Genomic DNA, 22,880 nt, shown 5'->3' with positions numbered 1-22,880 from the left:
ATATTATAGTAGCATTTTGGCTGGCATTCTATCTTTTCTATAATTCAACTGCCTTGCTTTGATGGTAATAAATGATTAACTATTTTGGTTACATATATGCTCAATATTCCTTTTTGAACTATCAGTTTATGAACATCACCTGATGAATTACTTAATAAAAACTGTATTCTTGTCATGAAACTTTCATGTAAGAATACAAAAGTTACATGTCTTTCAAGCATTTTGTTTTGTTTTTTGTTTTTTTACAAAATACTGTCCTGTTGGTTTAATACAGACAAGATCACAACACCTCCCTAGGCACTCAATGCTAAAAGCTGAAAAAATGTTAAACATTTTGTGCAATGCCCCAACAGTTCCAACCCACACTTCTGGAAATGTACTTTTACTTTATTGATCCCAGAAAGATGAAATAGATATATTTAGATATACCAGTATAATTATTTAAAGGGAGATAACTCTATATTTTAATTACTTTTCAATTCAATATATTTAATATTACTTGAGTAGTGAGCTGACAGAATCATTAGTGGCATTTCGTCCTCAATAAAATAAGTACCGGTCAAGGATTGGGTTCAATGTAATTGACTTAGCCTGGCCCCTAAAATTACTGGCCTTGTGCCAAAATTTGAAGCTAATATATTTAATATCATTTTCTCTCCCTCTCTTTCTTTCATTCACCTTCTCTCTCCCCTCATATGTAACTATAGTTTGATGTGCTGCTACTTTACACACACATATATATATATAATTCTTGTTTTAACATTAACTTTTTCATGTGTGCACATCTATACCCCTGCACCCAATCTGTACCTTTCCTGCAAATCATCTTCATAACACTCATCCTTCATTAATCTTCTAGCTATGGCACTGTATCCTTAGTTGCTGTAATTATATGAGACCTGAAGTGCACATACACCATTCCACTTTTTCATTCCGCCAGTTGTCCTCTTTGGAATCATTTCCCTTACCAGTCATCCCTTACTCCTAACATCATCCCTTACCCCTTTATTTCCACTGAGCACCATCTCATATCTGCCATCAATGCCCTATCTCTGTTATTCTTCAATATCAACTCCTGCATGCCTCTGACCTTTGTCTCTTCAACTTCTCTTTCACCCACATTTTACATCATCTCCTTATTTCTCATTTACCTAGTTTTATTATACTATCAGTCTGCCACTTTTCTTTCACACTCTCGTCAGTCCATTCCTATTTTCCTCACAATCCCCAAAACTGAGATTCACTATCGTCTGCACCTCAATTCATGTTCACCATACACAGCATTCATTTCTGTCCTCATCTATACTGTCTGCTACTTTTCTTTCACACTCTCATCACCCTCAAATCTTACTCCCTATTCTCTTTTTATTCTCCTTCTTGTACCATGAAGCTATGCCCTGACATCTTTTCGCCAGTCTTTCCTCTTTTCTTGATGTAACTATGTATCTCCTCTGTCGTACTTTCTAGCCTGTCAACACCTGGCACAAATCCACCTCCCTTGGTACTGACTCCCCTACTCTGTTACAGGAATCTTGTCTTGCCTGTTACTTGGTAACCTCTTTTGTGCTGGTGCCACAACGGAAGCACTCAATACACCAGTATACTTTGTAAAGTGGGTGACATTATGGAGGGCAACCATCCATAGAAACCTTGCCAAAAACAGACATTGGAGCTACTACAGCCTTCTGACTCTTCAAATCCTGTCAAACGTCCAACCCATGCTGGCATGGAATATGAACATTGAATGAGATGATGATACATACACACACACTCTCATCAGTTTTTAACACACCCCTCAAACCTTTTATCTCAGTTATTTTGTGGCACATAACAAGCAAAAATTTTACTCCCTTATGTATGACTGCAAATTTCAGAATTTTACTGATACTTGTACCTTTAACACGGTCCTCATGCAGAATTTATGACAAGGCTAGGACTTTAACTTGTAAATACAGTCCGGCTGGTAGGCTTCCACACAATTATTGTTTATTCAGTTTCAGTTAAGTGGCTAGGGTCAGCCCAATGTTAAATGAGAAGACCCTTTTCCACTATCACCTACATAGGTTACAACTTAGAACTTTGACTGCAAAGCAGACTTATCAATTTACTACACTGCGCACGTGCACACACATACACACACACACTGGTACCATACAAGCCAGTGAGGGAACCCATAGTGATCACACTAGAAATAGCAACTAAATCCCTCAAATCATACACTTAAATAAAGAAGGTTACATAGCACAATGTAGTCTTATATATACAAAGAGATGAGATAATGCCAGCCGGAATGCTTTTGATGATAGATCTTGTTGATTGGTGCTGTCAAGGGATTAAACAACAATGTAAGAGTACTGACCATATGGAGAAAATATTTATGGAAGTTAGTTTTGCTTAATCATTGACCGCTCAGTTCACTTGATTTTTATTAGGTTTTTTATTTCTTTTTCAGGTTTATTTTAATGCGAAGAATGTTTTCCCTGATGGGTACTGTATTCTTGTTACGCTGTGTTACAATGCTTATTACATCACTATCTGTGCCTGGAGTACACCTGCAGTGTGAAGCTAAGGTATATTTTGAGTCCTCACTTAGAATCCTTTAATTAACCTGTCCAAGTTCCTCAGTTATTTTTTTTAATTCTTGTTTTGCTTTCCTTTTTTTTTTCATGACAGGGACCATATTTTGCAAGACCTCAGAAGCCAGTTGGAGGGAATGGGAAGGAGAAATCATGATTCATTGATTGCTGCAGTAGAAAGCAGCAACACTTGAAGATGTCTAGTTATCCTCAGAATGAACAAATCCAGTAAAGGCATCCAAGAGCTAGTGCTGGTGTTAAACTGAGCAATGGATTAAGTCTAGCACCAAAGAACTGGTACAGTTCATTCAATAGGCTTCTGCATAATTTCTATTTATCCAGTTTCACTCACAAGATTTGAGTGGACACAAGACATTTGCCCAAAGTGTCATATAGTGGAATCAAACTGAGAACCATGTAATTATGAAGCAAGCTTCTTTACTCCACAGCCCTATCTTTACCTTTAGATTTAGCTGTCTTCATTTCCCATTCTAACATACTAGGAAGAATAGTGGGGAGAGAAAAGGTTACTCTTTTAGGCAAAAATATCACTTTCAGATTCCTATTTATCTCTTTTAATTAAATGTGTAAATATCCAAAATGAGGTATTTTCAATAAGTCTGATTTTTCAAACTAACCTCATCTTTAGATCAGGCCTTTTGGAAAGAACATTATTTACCCATACTTTAAAAAATAATGGTTTCTAGCTGGAATATTCTCATATACTCTGTACATAATCAGCAGTAAAACAGCTAATGATGATTGGGATTTACATTTAATACTGAAAAATCTTTATTATTTCACAAACATTTCATGTTGGCATGAACAGATTGTGTCTCTCAGCATCTTGCTACTTGTCACATAGCTTTTGTCATCTGGCACACAGTAACAGCTTCACACAACTATCTTTGTTGTACATGTCACTTTTTTTGGAATAGTTATGGTTAGATCATCATTGTCCTTTTAATGTCCACTTTTCCATGCTTGTGCAAGTGATGTACTTTCAATTACCAACAACCATTTTACAATGCAGACTTTATGCAGTTTATTATACTAGTGAAACTGAAGAGTATGTCTGCTGTACAGCTAAAGATTCCTCTCTGGTATGAATCAGTATTTTTATTTAGAATTACTTTTCTTTTAGATGGGTTACTTGCATTGGGTCTTCTGGAATTCATGCCTGCTTGTCTTCCAAATTCATTCTTTCCTTTAATGGCATGATTTTTACTCTTGATGACCTTCCTAACACTAACCGCTTTACATTTTATTACACCACCAGAACTAGAAAGGTTATAAACCTAGAAAAATAGTTTCTGTAATCTCACTTCATCTCTAGGATTTTGGTTGGGGTTTATTCTCATGGCTTTTGCAACTGTATAACTTTTGTTTCCATATAAAATCAGAAATGATCAACTGAAAAGGCTAGTTTGTCAAATGTAATCACTCTTGAGATGGTTAATTTAATCTGTAATCCTTCTGGGATTCATCTCATTTGAAAGACTTCCAAAATATCTAAATCACTCCAGATTTGTCCATGGTTTTGTATCATGCAGCAATACAGAAAATATAAATTTTGGTTTTATGGTCTGTATTTCCAAAGAGCTTGCATGTTCTGCAGAATTATAGATACCTGAATTAGTTCCACAAAATACTGTCAAATTCTGACCCCATATATATAGACATAGAGATGCACCAGGCAACCATGAACAATAAAAATTGAAGGAAAATATAACACCAGTCAGTAAAAGTAACATACTCCCACAAAATAGGGACATTCATTTAGATTTGTCAAAGGAGCTGTTCAATGAAGCCATCTTCAGTTCTGATGCAAAACAAGATTAGGTGGTTCTCATCCACCACACCCACAGCAGTAGTCATCGTCTAACCCCCAACAACACTTCTGATGCAGCAGTAGCAATCAGGGATTCAAATCCAATGAGTTAGCTGACCATGTGATGTTGGAGTCACATGATCAGGCAGTTCTCCTGATTCTTAATGAATGTGAGACTGTTGTTTCCTTATCATGTAGGACAAATACCTGATGTCTTTATGTACCAAAAATCTGATATTGGGCATTGCCACCTTGGTAATGGCTTTCATTAACCTGCTGGAATTGTCCTTGATGATGTCTTGGACTTGTTGGATGAGATCAGCCATCCTGACAACTGAGAGTGTATCTTTCTCTTGACACAGTTAATACATCATTGCCAGAGACCCCTGGTTCTTTCCCAATCTCAAATTCAAAGGACTCAGCTACAAGCTAATATCTTATTCTCTGTGGTTGGTAGCTAGAATATGAGCACAATATGTCAGATTGAAATCTATCATGTTGAAGCTGTCAGTACATCTGGAAAAAAAACAGAAAACAAATTAAAATTTGGTACATTTATGGCTTGTGTTTATAAATACCTGTTGCAGCCTGTATTGCTCATTGACTAATATTATTTTTCCCTCTCTTCATAATTATGTCCAATTTGCTTTTTAATTTCATTAAATATATTAGAACTAACTTAATCATTACTTTTCATGCAAACAGAATCTCTGAGTTATTTATTCTCTAAAAAATATTACTAATACTTTTGTATGCCAACTAGTGTACAATATTGTATAAGTGCTTGTTTTCCTTTCATCACTATTTTGACATGTACAGGGAAATCTATACTTCACTGAGGTTGTCTAATGGGATTGAAATATATCTGGGTTTATTGTCTGTACTCACTGGAATAATTAAAATAATATTAGTCCTTAACTGATATTGTTTAATATTTATAAGTAGCTTCTTATTGCTAACTGTATATATTTAATACAGTTAAGACTAACTTAACTATTTTGATTATACATGGTAAATATGTAGAAATTTCTTTACTTGGTACAGGACAATGATATCTGGGCAAAGTTGACACGTACTTTAGAAATTGCTACTGGATTTGGTATGACACTCCAAGGTGTACGTACATGTGGTGACTATATGTTCAGTGGCCATACAGTTTGCATCACAATGTTAAATTTTTTCATCTCTGAATGTAAGTACTCTACAAATTCTCATTTCATCACTTATATTGTCATTCCTCCAGCCCAAGTCAACTACAATCCAGCATCCCTATAATTGGATGTTTTAGATCTGGGCACAGTAGGATGTGATTTAAGAGTGGTTTGGATGCTTGTTCAAACGATATTTGATTATATATCCTTTAAATTAAAAATGGATCTCAGGATTTTGAACTCTGTGGAGTGGTTGGCGTTAGAAAGGGCATCCACCCATAGAAACCATGCCAATCAAACCATCCAACCTATGCCAGCATGGAAAATGGATGTTAAATGAGATGATGATGATGTTGGTATGTTCAGTTGTTTAATGAACTAAACTACCAAACTCACTGAATTAGCATATAAATGATCAAGTATTTCACAGGCATGTGTACCTCAAATGTAATTCTCAGGTAGAATCAATGTGACGAGACCTGTACCATTTGTCTGACAGGTTTCTATCCAATTTTTGTCTGCTCAATTTTACTCACAAGATATGGGTTGACCTGAGGCTGTAGTACAGGACACCTGCCCAAGATGCTATGCTGTGGTATTAAAACTGAGACTTCCTGAACCATTCAACCATACTATACTTATGAAGCTTATAAAATGTAAAACCCTACTTTGTCATACAGTGCTTAAGTTACTCAACTTGTGATTGCATACTCAAAAGTTCAAACCTTACTGCAGCTATTGTATAGCACCTCTTCTGCTTGCCATAATCTGTCTAGCCAATGATAGGAACCTCTTCTAATTGACACTTGAATAAAAAATTATTTAGAAAATATTTTTAATTCAAAGCTATAGCTTGAAAATGTGGAATTAAAAGAGTACCTCCACTACAGCAAGACACCTGTTTCTACTTCTCTGTCACACTTTTACCTTTCTTTATCTGATACAAGATCACCTCCTCCAATGACTACTCCCCTTTCAAATGATCTTTGTCTTGCAAGTTACTTGGTGACCCTCCCAGTGCTGGTGCCATGTAAAAAGTATTCAGTCCACACTGTAAAGTGGTTGGCATTTAGAGGGGCATCCAGCTGTAAAAACCATTCCAAAACTGACCTCACCTGTGCTTGTACCACATAAAAAGCACTCATCCCACTCTGCAGGGTGGTTAATGTTAGGAAGGGCATCCAACCATCCAATCCATGCCATCATGGAAGGTAGACATTAAATGATGATGGTAATGACATGGTAAGAGGGACTTTAAATTCTGTTATTTATTTTCCCTAATTCAGCATAATTTGTTAATGTCTTACACCAGTGATCTCCAAATGGTACATTGCAACATAGTATACTACTGTGTCACCAGATGTGGTTAGGTACTCCATACCAAATAAAATTATATTCAAAGGATATAAAAAAATACATGCTTGAGAAGATCCATCAAGCCAAGTGAAATCATATTGCTTGAGGAGACCTGTCAAGTCAAGTGAAATCATAGTCATAGCTGATGCCGGTGTCACATAACTGGCACCCATGTCGGTGGCACATAAAAAGCACCTTTCAAGCATTGGAGCTCATAGAGGCAAAGTGGCTGATGCTGGTAGCACATGAAAAGCTCCTTTCAAGTGTTGGGCTTTATGGAGGCAATGATGAATGACCAAGACCTTTGGCATTATGTTGTGCTTGAGAAGAAGACCTATCAAGCCAAGTAAATTCACAGTTGTGGTAAACACTGGTGGCATGTAAAAGCACCCATTACACTCTGAGTGGTTGGCATTAGGAAGAGCATTCAGCTGTAGAAACCATGCCAAATCAGACTGGAGTCTGGTACAGTGACTCAGCTTGCCAGCCCTGATCAAACAGTCCAACCCATACCAGCATGGACGACAAACATTAAATGATGATGATGAGATAATAAAAAAAGTATACTAGCAAACATACACATCACACCACTCAGTCTCTCCCTCTCTATATTTTCCTGTTAGATAGTGAGGTGGAAAAGGACAGAAAGTGTATCGTGTCTACAGGCTGTCAAAATATATATTTACTTGCCTCATCCTTGTTGAAAAACCTGTTCAGAAGACTGTTTCCCACACCACTTTCATGTGATAATAATGTTGTTGTTCTTTGTTTATTACAGATACATCCCGGCAGCGGTTTTACTACATCCATACTATCACCTGGGTCTTGAATCTTTTCGGCATCTTTTTCATCCTTGCAGCCCATGAACACTATTCAATTGATGTCTTTATTGCTTTTTACATCACTACCCGTCTCTTTCTCTACTATCACACATTAGCCAACAACCGTGCTTTAATGCAAAGAGACTCCAAAAGAACGAAAATTTGGTTTCCACTCTTCTCATTTTTTGAATCCAAATGTGATGGTATTGTACCAAATGAATATGAATGGCCTCTGAGTTGGCCAAAATTTCTCAGGGAAAATTTTAAAAAATAGTATATATACAAAAATGCTTTAAAAATTTTTTTAATTAAATTTTATTTAACATTTTCATTTGATTTGAATTTCTCTTTTATTTTTATTGTTTGTGATATGTTTTTTAAATTTTCATTCAGTTAAAAATTATTTTTCAAATAAAAAAATTTTTGAAATGATTTGAACTGGTACAGAGAAAAGAGTTAAAGAGTAATAATTCAATAGTTTTGGTTAATTAATTCCAGCAATACAAAACCCCTGTGAAATAATCCCCTTTCATAAATCACCAAGATAAATTATTATAGCATATATCTTTAAGTTTAAAAGAAACTGGCTTATCAAGTTAGTGTTGACCTCTGACTTATGGAGCTAGTGTGCAGTGGATGGGTAGAATGCTAATTGTTGCTTAACCCTGGTCAGCCCTAATGGAGTAAACCTGTGATCTTCAAAACCTGAACTAACTCTTTTTGGTGTTTACTTATAACTTATTTCACTTTTATAATTGATGTATTATTGTCACTGAATCTCATTTTTTACAACCAATATAAAATCTAAAACAGTGTATCAAATTCAGAAACCTACACAAGCATATACATATATAACTATTTCTTTACTACCCACAAAGGGCTAAACACAGGGAGGACAAACAAGGACAGACAAACGGATTAAGTCGATTACATCGACCCCAGTGCATAACTGGTACTTAATTTATCGACCCCGAAAGGATGAAAGGCAAAGTCGACCTCAGCGGAATTTGAACTCAGCGTGCTAACGTCTCTGCCAGCTCGCCGCCTTCAAAGCATACATATATAGCATTATCATCATCATTTACAGCCAGCTCCTTTGCTGGTATGAGTGATTTCTTGTTCAAAATTTTACCTTTCTTCATCTGATACAAGATCACCTCCTCCAATGACCACTCCCCTTTCAAATGATCTTTGTTCAAAATTCCTGCCCAGCTAGACAAGTAAGAAAACCATTTTCTCACTCCTACATTCCATTATGATTTCTATGACTGGATGTTAACAGAAGTTTACAAACCACTTTACAGAGTATAATAAGAGAGTTTTATTGTGGAACCAACACTTGAGAGGCTGTCTTGTCTTCAACTAGTCTGAAGGGCATCCTTTCTTGTCTCTTTTTATGCATTAACCACTGTTTTTTGCTTTTTCCCTTACAAGGTATATTTGATGTCTAGCTTCTCTTTCAGGTATGTTCTATTGTTCTCTGCTACCCACTTTCTTCCAGTCCTTTGAAGCCTTTTTGTTGTTATAGGTTAGAGAAGGCTGAAAAACAGTCAGCATTGGTGAGATTTGATAAATACTGCAGGCATTTTGTCTGATACTGTAACAGTATCAGAACAAAAATGCCAGCAGTGTTTCTCAAGGTAAGGTATGACAATATTATGGTGGTTATGGGTAACTAGAGAATTGGTTGTAAGTAACAAGTGATTAAACTTGCAATAAAATTCTAATTAAAACTTTTTATATATACACACACACACACGCTTTGTTCATGGAGGAGCACTCTCTTGTTTTGCTTTTTTTAAATCAAAGTGAGGCATAGGACAAAAGAGGTTGGAAAACACTGCTCTAATGATTCTGTTAATCAAGTGACTTTTTTTTCCGCAATGATAGGAATTCTTGACTTTAAACTAAGGTCAAAATATTGGCCTAATTCTCTACAATTGTAATGTGACAAGGAATGAGTCCCTACATAGTTTTTCAACCTGCTAGAAATAACACCCAAGTTTCCCTTAAACCACACCTTACTGTTTTAAAGAAAGAAGGAAATATGGGATAATGTTGTCACAAATTTTCAAAAGACAGGATAGTTTTGGCTAGAAATCCTTTTATCATAGTTTTCCTAGATTAAGGCTAACCAGAATCTAAACAAGAACATTGAATAATGCAGTCCAAAATGACCTTAAACAGAAGGAATGGTCTTGAATGGAACAGCTTTAATCATAGATCTGCCCAAACATCAACTATCCACTATCCACTAAGAGATCTTTCAAGTTCTCTATTTTAAATAAATTTCTGTCCCCCACCCTATCCTTTCTGCAAATAATAGAATGAATACAAAGTTACTAGTGCTGATCACTTTATAAGAGTCAGAACTCATCATCATTATCTTTTAACATCTACTTTCCATGGGTTAGAAGATTTGACTGGAACTGGTAAGTCAGAGTTGCACCAGGTTCCAGTCTGATTTTGGCTTGGTTTCTACAGCTGGATGCCCTTCCTGATGCCAACCACTCTGAGAGTGAAGTGGGTGCTTTTTACATGTCACTGGCACAGATGTTATGTGTCTATAAATGCTATGTCTGTATATCATCATCAGATGCCCAACACCTACATACTCATTTTCTTTAAATATAAAATAGCACTTCATACCAAAGATAATACTGAGTCACATTTTGGGGGGGATTTTTTTCTTTTATGTCTTCTTCATTTAACAATTCACCATCCTAATCCTACAAACCCACCCACTCCTGCAGTTTACATATGACAAGAAAAAAGTTGTCTCATGTACTACAGTACAATTTATTGCATGACTCCTAACATTAGAATCAACTTTAAGGGAAATAAATCTAGCAAATAACAATGATGAATTTTTCATCCTAAAATCAATTTCCCCACTGAAATGTCTCCATAGAATCCTGAAATTTTTCACCAGGTTAAGAATTATAGGTGTATGAAATCTTAATTTGTTTGGTATATTGAGAGAAAGAATGACACTGTCTATGACTTTTGCAAGAATCTGTGTGACTTGTATGGGGAAATGAAGGAGAAAGCAATGACATTACTGCAGTAGGAAACAGCAAATTGAGTTTTTTTTATCTTCGGTTCTAAAAAAAACATCTGGTTTATATACATGCAACAGCATGAATGCCATAAAAATTACATAAGAACCAGTAATGTTAAACTGGATGATGGATAAAAATATGTTGACAGTCTTTAATAGTTTCTCAATTCATAGATTAAGATTACTGAGATAATTGTTGCATCTGATTAAGGGTTAAGTGAAAATGTAGAGGCAGAAATAGAGAAATTCAGGTTCACAAATGAATGTTTGTACATATTACAGAACCTAGGTAGATAGATAAATAGTTGTTCTGTTTAGCCCTATATCAGTCCTGACTGAGGTGGCCTACAGTCAAAGACATTCCAGTACTGACCACCTTGTCTGTTCTGCATAAACAATGCCCTTGGTACTAAATTATCAAATGTTACCTTCTTTTCTAAGATGAGTATAATTTGAGGGAGATTTGGTTCAATGGTCAAAGTGTATTGGGCCCAGGGGCAAATTAGTGGTATCAAAGCATATTGGGCCCAGGTGGGTACATCAAATAATTCTTAGTGGAATGTCCTAGCCATCAATCATTTCAAATTTGTAAATGACCATGTGATGAGAATGGCTCCTTTGCACATCACACGACCGATACAATAAATATGAAAAGAATAAATACGTATATGTGCCAGAAGGAAAAGAGAGACACAACCGGATGGAATGTTTAAGAGAAGATTTTATTTATATGTTAACGCGTGTGCGTCATATATGCATAATAATAGACAGGCCGTCATGAGAACAAAGTGTGTACAAAGATGGATGTGTGTGATAAGTACAGAGCTTTGAAAGAGTCTATAATATGGTGTTAGAATAATATTCAAACACAAGGATGATAAATACCAGTTCATAGTCAAAGCACACAATAGTTGAAATGCTGTAGCAAGAAGTTGTGGCAGTAATGTAGAGCTTGTCGAGGTACATGTTGTACGTGAAATCATGGCTATAATGCTGCTGCCAGTCACTTGTTACAGGAGGTTGTATTTGCTGTTAACCATGGTGAAGTAAATCACGAAGTGTTGTGTTGGAACCTGTGCGAGTGTTGCTGGTTGCTGTGTACGTAGAGATGATGTTGATGTTAGGACAAATGGTGGCGACAGAGATAGGGGGTCACTGAATGCTGTTGGACAAAGTTAGTGACTGTTGTGTTGTTCCTGGAGCTGGCTGTATCTTGTGTGGTCAGTGGCTAGACCTAAAAGGTCTGGAACCGAAAGACCTCAACTTGATGTGAAGCTAGAGTTTTATAGGGTGCAGTCGGCTCACTGGAGGTTTAGAAGAGACTGTCTCACGTGACCTTATCAGAAGGCTGCGATTGGTTGGGTTGCATATTGGCACGCAATAGAGCAAGAGACAAGTTGCACCAATACCAACCAATCAGAGTAGTGGACACAACAGGGTTCAAAAAGGGCGGCCAAAGGCTAGCTGTTATTTATTACGTCCGTATTTATGTATATATAACAGAGAGAGAGGAATATAAAGGCCACACCTTCAAATCAGATTCCAAACAGCCCAAATTTGAAGAAAAGCAATATTAATTTGTAGAAAGTGTTTTAATATTTGTGATTAGCATACAAATATTAATTAATGCCTGTTGACTTAGAAATTGTCATTCCTCTATATATTTCCACTTGCACAAGATGTTAAATGATGCACATCTCAATTTTACATTGTTACACTTGCACAGTGGACATGTTTGAACAGGAGCATTTTATTTCAAGATTGACATCTTTTGCTAGTGGTAGTATCATTCAAACTGGAATTAATTTCTTCTCTTTTCCTCCAGAGGCCTTCCACATGTGTCATTCACTCTCAAATTTTAATACTTGCTTGAATAACAATTCTTTTGAAATGCTCTTCATAGACATCAGTGATTGAGGTATACTCAGCACATTCCTGATTTTGTAACAAAACATTTTCATTCTCAGAAGTTCAACATTGGAATCATCCATGCAAGATTCATTAGAATACAGTTTGCAAACAAAATATACCACAACTTCTTTCAGTTGTAATATGTGTGGAATGCTAGTGGCAGTTCAAATTCTTTGATAAGGTTTGGAATTTTGTCTTAAAACAGTGAAAGTAGAACTTTTCATCAAAAAAATTTACCTGAACAGTTAGAGTGAGAATGATGTGAATCAGCACATTTCAACCAATAATAAATAATTTAAGTATCCAGTTAGATAATTAGTGGTACTGGTTTCCATAATGTGTGCCAATAATATAAATTGGTGCAAGAGTGGAGAGTCCCCTTTAGAGAGTGTTTTGTGGATATGAAGATTTTTGAATTCTGCCAGATTTCCAGGTGAATTTTTAGCTAAATGCAAGCCACTATACTGAGCATTTATCCACATGATGGCCTTTGATAGGGCCACAGCACTCTGTACTCTTGCAATCACTAAGAAAACCAGATGAAGACAATTGGTTTCTAAGAGCCATGCAAGTTATATACAAAGATAATGTCAGCAAAAAGATAACTGGCAATGAGTTCAACAAGGTATATAGTGTGCAGGTAGATGTCCATCGGAGCTTAATTTTTAGCTCCCTTTTGATAATTATTGTTCTCCAAACCATAACAGAGGAGTTATAGACAGGCTGTTAGTGGGAACTCATGTATGCTGATGACCTAATTCACAAGAATGTATGGATGTAAGGTAACAGTTGAATGCAATTAGTAGAGATCTCCACTTGTAATGGTTATGATGTAACATGTTAGAGGTCACCAATTGTAACCAGTAGATTGTGGCATAGAGAAGAGGCTGGCTGAGAAAAGGCTGCATGTTGCATAATTGAGAGATACTGATGCAAGATAATTTATACTCATTATAGATATTATTCAACAATTACAAAGTTTATCAGAACTGCTACGATTTAGAAATACAAATATTAGTTAATAGAGAACCTCTGGTAGGGATTTACTACTGTGTGAAAGGAGAAAGGTAATGGTATAAGGCTACCATGAGGTTTGCCATTGCAACATGTTAGTTGTCTACTAGTGGCAGAGAGAAAGAGAGATATGTTATCTCTAAAAGTTGCAGATGGAGAGGGAATAACTATTTTAATTGTCTGAAATCTCAGAATGGAAAAAGTTGAGCCAGTCAATGAAGACATGTTGGCTGCGTGAAAAATAACTGAAACAAACTCATAAACATTTAGCTGTAATATTTATTGCTAGACATAAAAACATTTCACGTTGGCGAATTACAATGAATATCAATAATTACCAAATGAAAGGAGAGAAAAACTGTTCTAAAAATATAGAAAGCGGTCAGTCCAAGAATACAGTCATCTGCACAAACCTCTGAGGCCACTTGTGGTGTCATTGGTCATCTGCATGGCAAGAGTGGATAGAGGCATGAGCGAATCAGCTGCTTTCAACACTAAGATTGAGAGCCAAAAACAATTTTTATTGGTGACAAGAAGTCAAATTTTAGAACATTTGAGAAAACCTTATCACACCACAGTCTCACACTGATTAGTCAACTTATAGACTGATCACATGAAACTGTGGTGGTTCACTCATGATCTAGCAGTTAGGTTTCAAATCCCTACTGCAACTTTACGCCATGGATTCTGTCATTTGCATATTTACTTTAGTTATTTTAATCTAATAATCGACTTCCCCATAAATTTTGGCAAACACACACACACACCATAGAAAAGACATCCTAATTTAAGGAAAATTTAAAGAAAATAAATTTAATGACGAAGACCTTGTTCACTTATATGAATGCATAAATGCTTAGGTTCCATGTCTCCAACTTAGGGTTTAGTAGATACTAAATACCAGATACGTGTTTCAGGGTTTGTGGGGAAGTATGACTCATCTATTCTCGATTTCACGAAACAAACTATAGCAGTCTTTTCTGCTGTTCTCCCGTTCTCTCCCTCCAACAACACATCACATGAATTCATTGCTGTAATTATAGCCAGGATTTCGTAATGTGTGTATGTGCGCATAAGATTTTATTTTTAATGCTGTTCTTGAAACGTTTTAAATTTTTTGTTTTGGCATTTCCACAAGCATACCCTCGGGTTCATTTCATTTCACTTATCACACTTACCTTCAGATTTTAAAATGTTATTTCATTCTAATCACAGAATAGTTAATAATGAAACTTCTATAAACAGAGAACAACAGCTTGGAATATATTGTCAACCATGGGTTCCAATGTATGCAGATTTTTATATAGACAAAAAAATTATACACTTTGCTAACAGTGACTATTATAACCACAACTAAACATCACCCTCCCACCTAAGTTACTCTATACTTTCATATCACTGAACATTTTAAGTTTTAGTAATAAATTATTTTTTTAAATCCATAAATTAGGATGAAAGGAAGGTGCTTAATTGCTAAAACTTTAAGGAAAAAGATGCAAAACTGGTCATTCTACGAGATGAGTGAGCCCATTACCGAATGCTTGCATCATTTAAAGACTAATTGGGACTTTGCCGGTTCTTTATAAATTTCTAATAATTAGTGTTAAAGATAAATGTAAACAATATTAAATTTGTTAAAATTTATGATTTCTGTCTAATTAAACAAAAATAAAAACTAAAAGTTGTATATCACTGAGGAATAAAATACTTGTTGTTTACCACCACCCCGCACCAGTCAGCCCTTACTCTCATCAAGTGTTCCAGCAGTAACTCTTACATCTTTTATTCAGAACATATTGCCCAATATGTTGTTCCTTTTTTAAGAAAGTAAAGTGTGGTTTGAGAGAGATTTGACTGTTATTTCTGCTGAGTCGAACGACCTTGTATAGGTTCCGCCGGCAATACTCTATATTGGATTAAAATCCCGAGTTAACTTCGGTATTTTCCGTAAAGTAGCTAAGGGAGATAACTAATGTAACATTGCATTATTATTTGAAAATGGCGACGACAAAGAAAAGTAATGAGGTTCTGTTTACAACAGACACTTCAGGAGAACATTGGAATGTTTGTATGTGGGATTTCCATTCAGGAACCAGTTTGTCTTACTACAAGGGAGGTAGTACAACCTCTAGAGGCTTGGCTTTGATTGCTGGCGAATATCTTTTAGCTGCTAATAACGCACGGTCTGTGTTACACGTGTGGACATTACAAAGGCGGGAACAGATGCAGAGCAAAGTTGTATTTCCAAAAAAAATATCTTCCCTTGCTGTTTCACCGGATGGTTGCTTCTGCGTGGCTGGAATCGAAGAAAAGATCTATGTTTGGCAGGTCAGTTCTGGTGATCTATTAGCCATTGTTCAAAAACACTATCAAAATATTACATGTGTCAAGTTTGTTGATAATATCACATTTGTTAGTGGAGGCGAAGATAATTTAGTAGTGGTTTGGTCATTAACTGATGTCGTACGCATTTGGAAAGATGCCTGTTTGAAACCTGAGCCTCTATTTACATGGAAAGACCATTCATTGGCAATTACTGACATACACGTTGGTGCTGGAGGACTTCGATCGCGAATCGTAACAGCTTCCCTTGACCAAACATGCAAGATGTGGGATTTATGTTCGGGTCAGTTGTTATGTGATTTCGTCTTCCCAGTGGGAATAACGTCAGTTGTCATGGATGCAGCAGATAGTTGTTTATTCGCAGGAGCTAAAAATGGACATATCTATACGGTGGATCTCTTTGAAAACACAAATAGCCGACAGAGACATGTAGCGAGTGATACAGCTATGATAAAACGAGTTACTGCTTTTAATGGACACGATCAGCAAGTTACATGTTTGGCAATGTCAAAAGAGGGCGACAAATTAATTTCGGGTTCCGATGACTGCAACGTTAAAATTTGGGATATCAGCAGTGGCCAGTGTATACGAACCTTACCTCACAAAGGTGCTGTCACCAACGTTTTGATTAGCCCTGTCACACCAGCTATGTTAAACCCTAACTACAAACCGACGCGGCTACTTGGCCAGCTGAAACGAAACCTTCAGTCTGTCGACGAAGAAGGTGAAACTGTTGGGACTGTCCTCTTGAAAAATCAACCACAATCTTGTATATTTGAACCTTACACCGAAGAAAACGGTGATGTAATTGTTGCATACAATAGAGCCGTAAAGAATACCGGAACAAGTTTGGATATTCCTTATGAAGAAGGACACAGTGATATGAACGAATATGAGAAAACTGAACTGATTAAGAAACTGAAAGATGAATTGAAACAAGTTAAGAAAGTCAATAACAAACTCTTTGAATTCTCTATATTAAAGCTATCTGAAACCTGATCAAATAAATAAGAATGCTTACAATATTGTCCTTTAGTTAACTCTTCCTATAAAACAGTCTGTGTGTTTCATTTAATTTTGGGTATCCTTTCAGTACCGAAACTTCTATCAATGCACTTTTGGTAACATTGTTTCAGTTTTACATGGTGTATTGTCTTTTTTTTTTTTTATCCATCTTCATTTGTTCAGTATTCATGATCCAACAGAAGTTGTATCGTTCCTACTTTTGTCTAGGACTGATCAGGCTACTGGTCTCATTCTATGGCAATACAAGCGCAAATAATTCAATTGATATAAGGAAATTATGATTGATATGTTTTGACAAAAGAAAAAATACACATTTAAATATTTAATTGTTATATCTTTATTTTAGACATTTTTACATTTAATACCCCCCTTCCTTGCACTAAAGTTAAACTATGAAACTGAGTAAAAATTTTAGTAAGTAGGCTAACATCTAATTGGACATAGATGTAATTTACGAGGTTAAAATATGTAACAGATTAACATGAACATATTGAATTAAGGAATTTTATGATGTTGGTGCTGTCGTAATTACATTGCAATTAGATGGGCTAAGAAGAGTTTGAAACCTTACCATTAAAAAAACTAATTATTTATACTTCCTTTTAGTGGCTAATGGAAGGACAGTGCTTATGATCTTTTTCAAAGGCCTCCAATATAGTGTATCCTGGTAGCTTGCAACAATGAATTCTACAAAAGACACCCATGGACCAGAAAATGGATCCTATCACTTGATTAATCCTCTTCTGAGAAATATATTTCAAAAGTTATTGCGTTCATGGATTTGAATAGTCATAATGTTTTTTTAAATTACAGTTTATCTAGTTGAAAATTGAAGTCTGCTGTTGTAAAGAAATCCAGAACAGTTGCTGTGTTGAGGAAGTTTTTGTGTGGTTGCCCAGCCTGCAAAAAAATAATAAATTCCAGATCTTCATTACATTCCATGAACTTATAAGGGAGCAACACATTAACTTGAAAAGCCAATGGCTAAAATAGTCCCCTGGGTGCTTTTAATTGTAGGTTTATTCAATCAGTTTCAACAACTCTGAAAAAACAATCCTATCAATTCATGATGTATAATTAAAAGTTGAAACATTTTCTTTTCAAGCTAATGTTATTACTGACTTTGCTAGAAATAGCAAAATCTTTCAAATCACACTGTCTTTAAAAAGGAAAAACACTTGGTAATGTTGTCCAAGATAAATTGTCTGGACAAACTAGATGGTCATGGCTTGAAGGCCTTTAATCACAAGTCTGCTTCATCTAGAACTAAGCATTTTCTTTTAAAACAATATGACTCGTTGCTGGTTTGTAAAGTTGTCCAAACATAATATATAGAACAATCTAGTACAGAGAGGACACATCCTGTCTATCTATGTACTATATTTACTTACTAAACTACTGATTTAACTCCCTACGTGCAATAATCTTTAACTTTTTTTTTACTATTTCAAGAACAGAACAGTCATCATTTTAATGCTTAGGGTTTCATTGCTTTTCTGTTCTGAATATGTTCACAGCAATTTAATAAATCTACATTTAGATTTTTTTCTCTGTACACAATTTGTGAGAATATGGGAAAGAAGAGATTTCTATGGTGGGTGTAGTAAATTATAAAAGTATTTTTGTAATTTTAAATTTATTTTTAGTTTTATATGTAGGGGATTAATGTGAAACGGATAAATTAAAAATTTTTAAACATTTACTCTACTTTGTTAATTCCTCTCCAGTCTTCACATGGAGCGTAGCCATTTCTTATACAAGCATCATACAATCTGCCTTTCACACTAAAAGGCCTATTATTGACAACAAAAGTACTTGCTCTCTGATTTTCTCCATCCTATTCTTATTCTAGCAAACTATACTTTCAGAACATCCTCCTCAACTGCTTATTAGGTCACCTAGGTAACAAAAACTATCTACAACCACTAGAAAATCTCCTGGGTATTTGAGGAAATCTAATTGCCATCATTGGGGATCTGGGAAGCCAGAAAGCTGCACCAGGCTCCAGTCTGATCTGGCAGTGTTTCTACAGCTGGATGCCCTTCCTAACGCCAACCACTCCGTGAGTGTAAAGGGTGCTTTTTACGTGCCACCTGCACAGGTACCAGGCAAGGCTGGCAACGGCCACGATCGGATTGGTGCATTTTACGTGCCACCAGCACAGAAGCCAGTCAAGGCGGTGCTGGCATCGGCCACGATTCGGATGATGCTTTTTACATGCCACCGGCACGGAAGCCAGTCAAGGCGGTGCTGGCATCGGTCACGATTCGGATAGTGCTTTTTACGTGCCACCGGCACGGAAGCCAGTCTAGGCGGCGCTGGCATCGACCACGTTCAGATGGTGCTTTTTATGTGCCACCGGCACAGGGATCACAACTGCAGTTTCCATTGATTTTGATGGTGTACTTGACTCAATGGATCTCCTCAAGCACAGGGTCGAAATGGTGTTTCTTCACTTGCCACCTGCACAGGAGTCAGTCCAGCGGTCCTGGCAACTGCTGGGTGCCAGTCATAGGATTGGTTCAATTTCGATTCCGATTTCACTTTCCCCAACAGGTCTTCGCAAGCAGAGTTTAGTGTCCAATGAAGGGAGGTTGGCATGGGTGCATCCTTATATTTTTGTTGTACTTGCGCATCTGCCACATACAAAGACTACTTTCTGTTAAACTTCCACTGATTATACTGCACCTTTTATGTGTCCATAGCTTGCACCAGGTAATCAAATGGAATTCCTTCCAACACCTTTCGTACATATTGAGCTGAACTATTTACCATATGGAAAGATACTCTTATCTACTTTCTTGCTAATTACAACTTTGGTCTTCTCTAGGTTAACTTTAAAGCCCTCTCATTCCAGATTTTGCTTCTGTACTCTTACTCTTTTACTTGTTTCAGTCATTTGACTGTGGCCATGCTGGAGCACCGCCTTCAGTCGAGCAAATCAACCCCAGAACTTTTTCTTTGTAAGCCTAGTACTTATTTTATCGGTCTTTTTTGGCGAACTGCTAAGTTATGGGGACGTAAACACACCACCATCAGGGGGGTAGGACAAACACAGACACACATACATATATACAACAGGCTTCTTTCAGTTTCGGTCTACCAAATCCACTCACAAGGCTTTGGTCGGCCCGAGGCTATAGTAGAAGATACTTGCCCAAGGTACCACGCAGTGGGACTGAACCTGGAACCATGTGGTTCGTAAGCAAGCTACTTACCACACAGCCACTCTTACGCCTCCTGTATCTGGAATTTCTTTTCCATTTCTGTTACAAATTCCACCATAAGAGTGAGGTCATCAGCAAATAGTAGCTCCCACAGACCAGTCTTAAATTCAACTGTTATGGCCTGGAGAAATAAGAAGGGACTGAGAACCCAGCCCTAATGAACTCCTACTAAAGAAAGTCATCACTGTACTTATAGCTGACTCTCACCTTACTGACAGCACCTTTATGCATGGCTTGTACAGCTCTAACAAACCATTTGTCTACACCTAACTTCTTTGGAAACCACCAGATTACAGAGCAAGTAACTCTGTCAAAGGCTTTCACCAGGTCAATGAATGCTAAGTACAATGGTTTACTTTTGGTTAGATACTTCTGCAGTTGTCACACTGGGAAGATGGCAGGCCATAGTACTTTTCTCTGGCACAAACCCAAACTGCATCTCATTTAGTCTAATTCTGGTCCTAATTGAGCTATGATCCTATTCATAAAATTAATTAGTTGAATGATTATGTCTAATCAACAGATCCAATGCTTCAGAAATACTATGTCTCTGAGAGAGGACCATATTACACACACTGACATAGAATGTAGGGCAGTGTGTTAATATGGACACACTTTCAGTCTGAAGATTCTGATAATTGTCACAGTGGAAATGGGCTTGTTCAGAGTACAACAGTTGTTATTCTGAAATTTCCACTGAAGTGTGCATACCAGCACAACATGGAGCTAATAAAGTTATTGGTGCTACTATCTTTGTGGTTTTCTGGACTAAGTGGGTGGGATAGTGTTGCAAATTTAAATATATGTCATGGCAGTGGCAGGCTGAAATGCTTGCTATGATAGCAAACTCTGCCCCTCACATAACCCCGTTGTTGTACATTTCAATAATGTGAATGTGGTTTGTGCAATATATGATATAAAATTAGCAGTTTTGTGTCTATTGTTCTTGTTGTTTAAACCCAGATCAGCCCTGATTTAACATAATCAAAAGCAATCCATCTGTGATGATCTTATTTTGTGAATCTAATACCGCATTGTTCAGTGTGTCCTTTCTTTTGTGAGATAGAAGGGTTTGATCCAAGTAAATTTAGTTACTAGAAACTACATGAAAGCTTATTGAAAAGGCCCTACCTGTCTAAATGGTAGATCTTATCCATCACCAAATTTAACGCAACCATCAAGCCTTTAGATGCCTGTAGCAGAGTCCAGTCAGTTGTATTTCCACCAAGTTGCTGGCCTGAGGATAACTTTTCTTCCCAGTAGTTTTAGGGGCCTTGAGGAAGGCCTATATGTACTGCATTGCTTCCAACTAAGCTTTAACAAAATTAATAATTTTTTTTTAATGAATGATGAGAAGGCTGATTATGTACATTCAAAAGTAAAGTATTATTTAACTCCAGTCAAGTCTGGGGCTAATCAAGGATCATAGCAGATCCATGATAAAAAGCATTCCAGATAAAATCGTGTATTTTTTTTTTTTTTTTTAGGAATAAGACTACGTTACTTAATATGTCCTTACTTCTTTTTAAAGGTTGGGCGTTGTTTAAGGGAGGCTTTACTGCTATTTTTAAAGGGTCTAGTGACAACATGGAATGGTATTCTTGATAATGGCGACAGAAGTAAAGAAAGCACTGGATTGTATTCAATACTTGGAAATAAAATTAGCTACCATGGATGAAAATTAGACTCGAAAGTTCGTATTGCATAGTATACTTTGGGCGATATCCTCACATTCCCATTCTTTGTTTATTCTCTGGCGAGATAGCCGATATGAAACGAGTCATCAGTAACGCAGACTGTACTAGAAATTGATGCGTAATTCAATGAAATAAAGAACTTTCAACGAATAAATGTAGGACTCAGTAATGAGAAGGGTCTGTATACACTGGATGCTAATAACCAAAGGATTAGATAATAAGAGACGGGGGAAAAAACCCGTTACCGTTTGGTTTTCGTTTTCTTTCTTGAACTAAAACAAGCAAATTTTAATTTATCGAGTATTTTTTTACGTATGGCATGCAGTATATCCCCACTTAACATATTCATGCCATTGGTCCACTTAATTTCCCTTACCTCATATTTTTAATAAAGATTTTTAAAAAAACATTGGTTTCATATTGGAAAAACAATATCAAAATATATCTCAAAGACACCTCGAAAAGTATTGTTTTAAAATATTTAATATAACTAACTTTTTACATAAACCCCAGGTTTACAGACAAGGAGATAGATTGTTTGCTGTCCTTCGCAGATATTTATGACGTAAATGGAATAAAATAATTATAACCAAGAATCGAAACCAGATTGCGGTCTCGCTTCAGAGGTGTAGGAGAGATCTTACCTCTACATTACATGGAACATAAGAATTTATTTTACGCACTTAGAAGTTCAATTGACATGTGTGCCAGAGGTGACTTAGGACTACAGAACAACAATAACAACTTGACATGCAGAGGTCACGACTGAAGAATGTCGGGTAATAATTATAATCTCATGTAAAATCAACAAACAATTAAACTCTCTGAAAAGTTTTAAATAAGTTTAGAAAGGGTTTAAATATAAC

General features: G+C 36.3%; 2 protein-coding genes and 1 long non-coding RNA gene across 5 annotated transcripts in view; 2 read left to right on the top strand and 1 right to left on the bottom strand.

The window, feature by feature from the left end:
- The window catches only part of LOC115224149 (sphingomyelin synthase-related protein 1), a 54,891-nt gene extending 46,825 nt beyond the window's left edge, over positions 1-8,066 (top strand). For all 3 annotated transcript variants that reach the window (XM_029794944.2, XM_036498993.1, XM_036498996.1), the window contains 3 exons: positions 2,453-2,570; positions 5,452-5,599; positions 7,693-8,066. In XM_029794944.2, coding sequence (XP_029650804.1) covers positions 2,453-2,570; positions 5,452-5,599; positions 7,693-8,009 — 583 coding nt within the window. In that variant the 3' untranslated portion in view covers positions 8,010-8,066. The remainder of the gene's footprint in view (positions 1-2,452; positions 2,571-5,451; positions 5,600-7,692) is intronic.
- LOC118761236 lies at positions 4,319-22,779 on the bottom strand. The gene is made up of 2 exons (XR_004997233.1): positions 21,449-22,779; positions 4,319-4,923 (listed from the first exon to the last, which is right to left on the bottom strand). It is a non-coding gene; the product is annotated as an uncharacterized LOC118761236 (long non-coding RNA).
- LOC115224133 (WD repeat-containing protein 18) lies at positions 15,691-17,091 on the top strand. The gene has a single exon (XM_029794943.2). It carries the CDS (start codon positions 15,720-15,722, stop codon positions 17,061-17,063), a length of 1,344 nt encoding a protein of 447 aa, XP_029650803.1. The 5' UTR covers positions 15,691-15,719; the 3' UTR covers positions 17,064-17,091.
- Positions 22,780-22,880: the final 101 nt, after the last annotated feature.

Source organism: Octopus sinensis, linkage group LG2, assembly GCF_006345805.1.
Source record: "Octopus sinensis linkage group LG2, ASM634580v1, whole genome shotgun sequence".
Classification (NCBI taxonomy): Eukaryota; Metazoa; Mollusca; class Cephalopoda; order Octopoda; family Octopodidae; genus Octopus; species Octopus sinensis.
The sequence above is the reverse complement of the archived record's forward strand: the minus strand, read 5'-3'. Positions and strand labels throughout refer to the sequence as shown.

Excerpts from the sequence above, each read along its gene's own strand:
- LOC115224133 (XM_029794943.2), top strand. The coding sequence starts at position 15,720 with ATGGCGACGACAAAGAAAAGTAATGAGGTTCTGTTTACAACAGACACT.